Source organism: Rhinoderma darwinii, chromosome 2 (genome assembly GCF_050947455.1).
Source record: "Rhinoderma darwinii isolate aRhiDar2 chromosome 2, aRhiDar2.hap1, whole genome shotgun sequence".
NCBI lineage: Eukaryota > Metazoa > Chordata > Amphibia > Anura > Rhinodermatidae > Rhinoderma > Rhinoderma darwinii.
In genome coordinates, this window is record NC_134688.1 from 189,414,126 (window position 1) to 189,424,608 (window position 10,483).

Genomic DNA, 10,483 nt, shown 5'->3' on the forward strand with positions numbered 1-10,483 from the left:
TATTTATATATATATATATATTTTTTAACCTTACTTGAGCCTTTTTTACTAACTTACCGGCAATATGTATTGCCCACTCTGCCTTGGATCCTACTGAGTTATGTTTCCGCAATACTGACCGAGTTATATAACGGCAATTATATTCTTTTCATGTACAGTAGGGTAAAAATAAGTTCCTATTATTTTACATTCCAGTTTTTAATAAACTGCACACTCTAATTACGTTCAGGACCGCACTAGGTTGCTAAACACGCTAAAACTTAGTCAGCTAACGTTTCATCAAGCGCAGCCATGTAAGAATGCTTATGCCCGATACGGCATCCATGTGCATTCTCTTATTTAAATAATATAAGTTTTTTAAGCAACTTTTAATAGGTCCAATAGCTTACCTACGGTAAGCATAGCACTATCAATTTGCTTCTTTACTATGATCCCCGCTCGGTTGTCCTGGTAACAAGACCGCGTCCCGGCTTCATACACTCCGAAATCTATTTATATCATTTTACATCCCCCCCCCCCCCATTTTTTAAAATATACTGCATACTCTAATTTAATCAGAAGCGACCCATGTTGCTAACCACGCTAAAATTTAGCTACCTAAGGTTTTATTAGCGCAGCCGTATATGAATGCCTATGCCCGACACGGCATTCTGGTGCATCCTCCTATCTATTTAAATAATACATGCTTCTTAATGGGTTCAATAACTTACCCATGGTAAGCATAGTGCTATCAATCTGTCCCCTTACTATGATCTCCGCTTGGTTGTCCTGGCAACGAGGCCGCGTCCCGGCTTCATATAGTCCAAACTCACTCATACTAATTTACATTCAAGTTTTAAAATATGCTGCATACCCTAACTTAAATCAGGACCGAACCAGGTTGCTATCCACGCTAAATTTAGCTACCTAACGTTTTATCAGCACATCCATACACGCAATACCTATATCCAATGTTTTATCAGCAAAGCCATATATGCAATGCCGATACCTGATACGGCATTCATGTGCATTCTCTTATCTAAGTAATACATATCTTTTTAAACAACTTTTAATAGGTGCAATATCTTACCTTCGTCAAGCACAGTTCTATCAACTCGCTCCTTTGCTATGATCTCTTTTTGGTTGTCCTGGTAACGAGGCCGCGTCCCGGCTTCATTCACTCCAAAACTCTAAACCCAGTTACATTTCTTACCCCTTTTCTTTCATTCATTTTTTATTTATTTCTATCATTCTTTAACTGTACCTCATCTTTATGAATAAACATTTAATTTGTTTGTCAAAATACATTATGCATTTAGAGCCCCACGATGGGAACACTGTGGAGTAAAAAAGCCGGGAGTGACGTCAAGATCGCACCTTGACCCCGTCAGATTTGGCGGTTTTTTTCAATTATGTTAATTTGTACCCACATGTTATATAAGATATGTTCTTTCTGATATGTACATGGCCTGAGGAAGACGATTGTTCGTCGTCGAAACGCGTAGCCACTCTTAATAAATTGATCTTATTACCAATACCCCGGGACTTCGTTCCACATTATTCTCACCACACAGCAGCGCCTTTGAAAAGATCCATTTTTCTCTACCTGCATTTGTCTCTTCTAGCAACCTGTCCTCCAAGAAATATAATCTTACATTTTGACTTATTTATTTAAAAGGCTGAGAATGTCCCAAAATCAATAAGAATCTGAAGTACCCGAGGTAAGACTCCTGTGGAAAAACATCATCTGCAAAAAGCGCCAAGTGTAGCCGCTTGCGAACCACTGATATTACATTAAAGATCTCCTGTCTAGCAAGAAATCTTGACAAAGTTTTTAAAGCAATATTGAACATAAGATGCGAGAGTGGACAACCCTGGTGTGTCCTTTTCTGCATTGATTAGCTTTTATTAACTTTTTTTGAGGGGGTATTGAAAAAAAAAAAAAAATGTATGTTGTTTACCGTGCGGCATAAGTAGTCTGTTACCTTTATTCTATGGCTCGGTATGATTACTGTTATACCAAATATGTATCGTTTTTTTTATGTTTTGCTACTTTCGCACAATAATAGCACATTTCACGCAAATAATATTGTTTTATGTCACCGCATTACAAGAGCCATAACTTTTTCATTTTTTCTTCAATGTTGCTGTATGTTGGCTTGTTTTTTGCAGGACGAGTCATATTTTTTATCAGAACAATTTTAGAGGAACATACGGTATAATTTGTTGATTAACTTTTATGATTTTTTTTTTGGGTGGGTACTGGAAAAAAAGCAAGTCCACCATTGTTTTTTGCATATTTTTTTTACATCGTCCATTGTGTGGTTTAAAAAAAGAGGTCTAAAGGACCATTGAGAAGAGCGTGGACCCAAAATCCAATGTGAATTCTTCTTCTCCTTTTCTGTTCTGTAGCAGCGGAGTCGGAGCTGTGCACGTGCGGGCGCGCATGTTCTCCTCCCTCCAGTACAGGGGGTAATTTATATACGGGCGCCAAATCTAACGGCACCTATATCTCAAAAACGGAGGAGGTTAGACAGGTAGTTTAAAGTGCCTATAACATGGTGCACTCAGATGGCCATGTATGGGCTAGTGAAAGGTTCTCTTTAATATTATCCAGGTTAGTTTTATTATTTAGGCTAGTCAATTTTTAATGAGCAGCATTAGGCCCCCTGCACAGAGGACGGAGATTTTCCTTGTGGATTTGAATGCAGAAAATCCACAGCGGATTACAGTACCAACCATCTGGATGAGATTTGATTAACCCCTTAATGACCAGGCCATTTTGCAGGTTAATGACCAAGAAATATTTTTATTTTTTTCACTGTTGCATTCTAAGAGTTGTCACTTTTTTTTATTCCGTCGACATAGCTGTATAAAGGTTTATTTTTTTGCGGGACGAGTTGTATTTTTCAGTTGCACCATTTTTGGGTGCATATAATATATTGATTAACTTTTATTAACTTTATTTTAGGAAAGAATTAAAAATAAACAGCTATTCCAGCATTGATTTTCACGTTATAAATGTTTACTATGCGGCATAAATAACATGTTACCTTTATTCTATGGGTCTGCCAAATTACGGGGTTACCAAATATGTAAAGGTTTTGTTTTCCTACGTTTGCAAAACAAAAACCCTTTAAAAAATAAAAAATTACTTGTTTTTGCATTGCTGCATTCCAAGAGCCATAAATTTTTTATTTTTCCGACGATGTAGCAATATGTGGCATAATTTTGCCCTTATTTTTTACGTTTTTTTTGGACGCCGTTCACCCGGCGGTTTAATTAATGTGTTTTCTTTATTTTTTGAGTCCTTACAATCGCAGCGATACCATATATGTGTATGTGTTGTTGTTTTTTTACACTTTTACTAAATAAAACCACTTTTTTGGGAAAAAAAAAAAGTGGTTTTATTTTATTTTTACTGTAATATTTTTTATTTTTTTTTTATAAACTTTATTTAACTGTTTTATTTCATTTTGTCCCACTAGGGGACTTCACCATGCGATCTGCTGATCGCTTATATAATGCTTTGGTATGATTTGTATACAATAGCATTATTGCCTGTCAGTTTAAAACTGACAGGCAATCCATTAGGCCATGCCTCCGGCATGGGCTAATAGGCAAATGCTGAAGGCAGACCTGGGGGCCTTTGTTAGGCCCCCGACTGCCATGGAAACCTGATGGCGCCCCATGTTTGCGGGGTCTCCGATGGGGTGACAGAGGGCGCTCTCTTCCTCTGTCAAACACATTAGATGCCGCTGTCGCTATTGACAGCAGCATCCAATGGGTTAAACTGCCGGAATCGGAGCGCTCTTCCATTCCGGCAGTTGGGGCGGGAGCCCGGCTGTGTATAACAGCCGTGCTCCTGCCGCTGATCGCGGGGGGACAATGGCAGTACCCATCCGATCAGAGAGACGAATATATCCGAAGCTATGTGGGAACTAACACCTGCTTGCAATGGATATATCCGTCGCTTGTCGTTAAGGGGTTAAATCTCATCCACATTCTGCAGAACATTCTCTGCACAGAAGTCAGAGCACATCGCAGATTTTCACATCTGCAGCATGCTCATTCTGTTACAGATGTTCACATCTGTTCACATTCGGTGACAAATGTTTCAACCTTTGCAATATATCAAGGCGGATTTGCTGTGTAAAACCTGCAACAAATCCACTACTTGTGTTTTACATTTCCAAGTTTTCAGTGATGGTAGCAAATCTCTTTAAAGAAATACATAATTTGCAGGTCTTGCAATTGTTTAATTTTAAGCATGAGTGCCACTGAAACATCTTAGAAGCGGTACACCCGCTCTGCTATTTGGTTTAAATGGAACTTGTCACATCAAACATGTAGTCTGATCTGTGGGTAGCATGTTATAGAGCAGGAGGAGAAGAGCAGACTGATATGTGGGAAAAGATACAGGTTAACCTGTCATTTTTACAGTTAAATAGTCCAGTGGGCGGTTCTAATCAGTCATTGGCAGCTAATTCTGTATTCCCACTCAGAGTGAAAGCTGTCAATCAATGTTTGAGACCGCCCACTAGACTCTTTACCCCACATTGAGCAGGAATTTAAATAACTATATTACAAGTTATCCTGAAAAACTATTTATCAATCTACTCAGCTTCTTCTGCTCTATAACATGCTGCCTCCAGATAGGACAACATGTGCAATATGACAGGTTCCCTTTAAGTACTCTTCAATAGAGGTAATTTTGACACAGCAAAGGGTGTTTCTATGTAGACTTTGTGCCTCAATCTTTGCTGTGTTTGGCCAGGAGCCTTTTCCTTATGGACTGCAGATTATCCGTGATAGAGGGGTACTTCTGGAATTAAGAATCTACATAACATGCTACATGCCCTAGGTGATACGGAGGCTGGATGCTATGGAGGAACCGTAGCCTGCTCAATGTCTGGGGATGTTAAATTGAAGTAGCAGCTCGACCTCTCAGGTCAGTGGGCTGTGAAACTGCATCTGATGGCCATAGTGTAGGGTGTTTGGGACTTTGAGGTCAGTTAACCATGGAATTGGCGTCATCGTATGGGTCCAGATGATGCTTCTTAAGTTAACCAAATGGGGGGCTACATTCTCAGAGTGTGGAAAAGTAGAATAAATTGTGCTGGGGAACCCGTCTGCCTGAAATGAGGTTTATCTGTGCCCTCACCCCCCCCCCCCCCCCCCCCATGAACACTGCATTTTTAAAATGAAATAAAAATGTATTTAATAGGCATAAATGAGCTGCTAATGAGAAAATAATTCACTCACTCATATAACATCTGCCCCTATCCGGCCCCTGGTAGGTGTTATACCTAAACTGAAGCCATGTGTAAACATGTGATGCAATTCTTTGGCCGCATTGTCTATGGCCTCTCCTTCTGTACTGTGTAATCTGCACGGTCACCATTTTGTCTCCATGTGATAAAGGCCCTGTGAGTGATCCTTACATCCGCAAATACAGGTAAAGAGCGAGAAACCATGATGGATGGTCACCTGATCACATGACTACTAAGCAGTGATGTCACATGGTCCACTTTTACCCACAGTCATATTTTTTAGATTGTCTACCTCTTCAATCAATGGAATCGTTCCATTTTCTTTAGAGAAACTACAGAGGGGCAAATGTCAGCACTCCACACAAAGTACACCCAGAAAGATGGGAACATTTTCTGGGAACCTGCAGATAGCTGTGGCTGCCATTTTTCTTTTTAGACAATAGAAAGTGTTATGGTTTAATGCAATGCAGTATAATTAGCAAACTAACAAACTAATGCTCTCGATAAGGCCATACTTGCGAACTCTCTCTGAATGTGCGGGAGACTCCCAGAAAAAGAGAGGACCTCCTGGAAGAGCAGACCAATCTCCCGTTTCTGCATCCTTTTTAAAACATATTCACCACCCCTTGTACCTTTAGTCCTCATTACCCCCTGGGGCTGCCCCAGACATCAGCAGCATCTAGTTTGGGGTCTGCGTTTAGTGGGTTGGGTCTGTACTACTTTAGGGGGTCTGGTCTGGGATCTCTAGTAGATTATGGGGTCTCTATTAGTTTTAGGGGTCTAGAGTCTGTACGTGCCTAGAGGGTCTGGGGTCTATATTACTTTAGGAATTCCGTTCTGGGGTCTGTATTAGTTTAGGGGGTCTGATCAGTGGCGTAGCTATAGGGGACGCAGCGGTCGCAGTTGCGACCGGGCCCCTAAGCCTGGGGGGCCCACGGGCCCCCGTTGCCATACAGCATACATTTTCTGTGCCGTGAAGCCGGCACTTCCTGGTTACGGTCACATGGTACACTTAGTGTACCGTGTGACCGTGTTGTCACACGACACGTCTTCCAGCAAGTGCAGTGGAAGAGCCGATGCGGAGGACTCCAGGTGAGCTGCACAGTCTGTATTTGTATTGTGTTGTCTTGTAATGTAATGTATTGTGTGCCTTGTAATGTGTTGCGTTGTGTTGTCTTGTAATGTATTGTGCTGTTTGCGGTGGAGGGGTGGCCCGTTAAATTACAGCCCCCCCCTCCTCCACCGCAAACTGTACAAAACAACACAATATATTACAAACTGTGGGTCGCGTCCCCCTGGGTGGTCGTGTGAAGACGTGTTGCTCCAGCATTCACTGTGCCCTGAGCGGCTCGACGCAGGCTGGCGGGATGTAGCAACATCATCGCGCCTGTCTGCGCTGAGTCACTCATAGCACACACCGGAGGAGGCGAAGGAACGGGGATAGGTAAGTAATTATGCTATTTTTCTATTATACACATATGGGGGCATTATACTGTATGGGGGGCTGATATGGAGGGGCATTATACTGCATGGGGGGCTGATATGGCATGGGGGCTGATAAGATGGGGGCATTATACTGTATGGGGGGCTGATATGGAGGGGCATTATACTGCATGGGGGGATGATATGGCATGGGGGCTGATAAGATGGGGGCATTATACTGTATGGGGGGCTGATATGGGGGGCATTATACTGCATCGGGGGGCTGATATGGCATGGGGGCTGATAAGATGGGGGCATTATACTGTATGGGGGGCTGATATGGGGGGCATTATACTGCATGGGGGGCTGATATGGCATGGGGCTTATAAGATGGGGGCATTATACTGTATTGGGGGCTGATATGGAGGGGCATTATACTGCATGGGGGGATGATATGGCATGGGGGCTGATAAGATGGGGGCATTATACTGTATGGGGGGCTGATATGGGGGGGCATTATACTGCATGGGGGGCTGATATGGCATGGGGGCTGATAAGATGGGGGCATTATACTACATGGGGGGCTGAAATGGCATGGGGCTGATACGATGGGCGCATTATACTGCATGGGGGCTGATATGGGGGAATTATACTGTATGGGGGGCATTATACTGTATAGGGAGCTCATATGGGGGGGCATTATACTGTATGGGGAGCTGATATGGCATGGGGGCTGATAAGATGGGGGCATTATACTGCATGGGGCTGATATGGGGGAATTATACTGTATGGGGGGCATTATACTGTATAGGGAGCTCATTATACTGTATGGGGAGCTCATATGGGGGGCATTATACTGTATGGGGGGCATTAAACTGTATGGGAGCTGATATGGAGGGGCATTATACTGTATCGGGGCTGATATGGAGGGGCATTATACTGTATGGGGAGCTGATATGGGGGGCATTATACTGTATGGGTGCACTATACTGTATGGGTAGCTGATATGGGGGGGCATTATACTGTATGGGGGCTGATATGGGGGGCACTATACTGTATGGGGAGCTGATATGGGGGGCATTATACTGTATGGGGGCACTATACTGTATGGGTAGCTGATATGGGGGCATTATACTGTATGGGGCTGATATGGGGGGCATTATACTGCATGGGGGGCTGATATGGCATGGGGCTGATACGATGGGCGCATTATACTGCATGGGGGCTGATATGGGGGAATTATACTGTATGGGGGGCATTATACTGTATAGGGAGCTCATATGGGGGGCATTATACTGTATGGGGAGCTGATATGGCATGGGGGCTGATAAGATGGGGGCATTATACTGCATGGGGCTGATATGGCGGAATTATACTGTATGGGGGGCATTATACTGTATAGGGAGCTGATATGGAGGCATTATACTGTATGGGGAGCTGATATGGGGGGCATTATACTGTATGGGGGGCATTAAACTGTATGGGAGCTGATATGGGGGGGGCATTATACTGTATGGGGGCTGATATGGGGGGCATTATACTGTATGGGGAGCTGATATGGGGGGCATTATACTGTATGGGGGCACTATACTGGATGGCTAGCTGATATGGGGGCATTATACTGTATGGGGCTGATATGGGGGGCACTATACTGTATGGGGGCTGATATGGGGGGCATTATACTGTATGGGGAGCTGATATGGGGGGCATTATACTGTATGGGGGCACTATAGTGTATGGGTAGCTGATATGGGGGCATTATACTGTATGGGGGCACTATACTGTATGGGGCTGATATGGGGGGCACTATACTGTATGGGGAGCTGATATGGGGGGCATTATACTGTATGGGGAGCTGATATGGGGGGCATTATACTGTGGGGGCTGATATGGGGAGCATTATACGGTATGGGGCTGTTATGGGGGCATTATACTGTATGGGGCATTATATTGTGTGGGGGCATTATTCTATGGGGGCTGTTGGGCAAGGCATCTGGGCAGAGGCGCGCGCAGGGGTCTGATGATGGTGGTGTTGGGGAGGGGTAGGGGGCCCAAGCTGAATTCTTGCACCCGGGCCCATGAGCCTTTAGCTACGCCCGTGGGTCTGATCTGGGGTCTGTAATAGTTTAGGGGATCTGTATTAATTTTAATGTGTGATGAAGGTGGTCAAATACACTATTTGTGATTCAAATGGCGCAGGCTGGGGGAGTGTCCTTTATAAATGGGCGGGACACAAGGAAAGACATTTGTATGTCGCTTCATTCACCGCTTTTTTTTTCCCTGATGTCCCTTCTCAAAAGTTGGCAAGTATTGATAAAAAAAAGGCATACACTCTTTACAAACAAAAGAGTTTATACCATGCACCTGCAACGTTTTAAGGAGTATGGCACACAACAAAATACACAATTCTGTAGTATTCATCATTTACAAACACACCGAATATACCCAAGTCCGCAGAAAAGTCAACTTACTAGTCAGAACTAACTGAAGGTTGATCACGTTTATTTCAGTAGCACAGCGCCCCCTGCTGCCACATCCCAAACACTACTAACATTCTAGGACTACCGTTTACCTGAGGCACCAATGGCATTTGTAGAATACGATTCCCTGCGTCCGGGGCTTCTCGTTCCTCTCCTTCCACCAGAGAGTGTGTGGAGTGAGGCGCACGGCAATAGTACATAGAGAAACATGTCTGGCTTGCTGTATAACACAAAGGTGACAAAGACTAGCCATGATATTTGTACCTACCACAAGTCAGTCAGCTCCCATTCCTGCAGCAGCGACCAGTCAAAGGTGTCCATAGTCCGAATGAAGTAGTACTGGGATGCTGCTCACATGGTGCAGCCTTAAAATAGGGATACTTGTCCAGCACAGTCTGTGTATTGCAGGGCCTGTAGTCTCTTCTGCACCCTATTGTGTCCCTGGCTGGAAGCAGTGGACAATAAGCTCTGGAGGATGCTCTCCTGTCAGGCGGCAGCTCTGCTCCTTCTCCCTCTTCCTTGCACTGACTACGAGTCCCTCCCTCCCGCCCTGTGCTGAAGTAGCAGCAGCTGCCAGACTGCCAGGTACAACCTTCCAGCATCTTTACCCTCTAACGTCTCTCCATCTTCATGTGAAAAAAAGGGCACATTTCTAGGGGCGGGAAATGGGACAGCTATCTGCTCGCACACTCATTCCTGTCAGAGAAATACTCCAGTGTATATGTATTATTCAAATCAGCCTCGTAATTACGCAAGCGCCCATAGACTTCTATGGGGAGTCCGTGCCGTAATTACGGACAAGAAAAGGACATGTTCTATATTTTACGGATAATTTCTATGGAACGGACACCCATCCGTTTAAGTATGGCAAGGTGTCCAATGTCCGTAGCCCATAGAAATGAATGGGTCCGTAATTACGGATGAAAAATACGGTCGTGTCCCAAGTGATGTCGGAGGTATCCTCTTCTGTCTAGTGCAAAATTACATTCTAAGGCTATGTTCACACGGAGTATTTTGGGGGAGGAATATCTGCCTCAAAATTCCGTTTGGAACTTTGAGGCAGATTTTCCTCTCCCTGCACGCCGATTTTCGCGCCGTTTTTCGCCCGCGGCCATTGAGGGCCGCGGGCATAAAACAGCGCGAAATACGCTTTCTCTGTCTCCCATTGAAGTCAATGGGAGGTCAGAGGCGGAAGCACCCGAAGATAGGGCATGTAGCTTCTTTTTCCCGCGAGGCAGTTTTACTGCTCGCGGGAAAAAGACGCCGACGCCTCCCATTGAAATCAATGGGAGGCGTTCTCGGGCCGTTTTTGCCGAGTTTTGCGACGCG

General features: G+C 44.3%; 1 protein-coding gene across 1 annotated transcript in view; it reads right to left on the minus strand.

Annotated features, from left to right (window-relative positions):
• AFF3 (ALF transcription elongation factor 3) overlaps positions 1-9,691 on the minus strand; it is a 478,799-nt gene extending 469,108 nt beyond the window's left edge. Inside the window, exon 1 of the mRNA XM_075852633.1 lies at positions 9,423-9,691. Within this exon, the coding sequence (XP_075708748.1) occupies positions 9,423-9,475 (53 nt within the window). The 5' untranslated portion in view covers positions 9,476-9,691. The remainder of the gene's footprint in view (positions 1-9,422) is intronic.
• Positions 9,692-10,483: the final 792 nt, after the last annotated feature.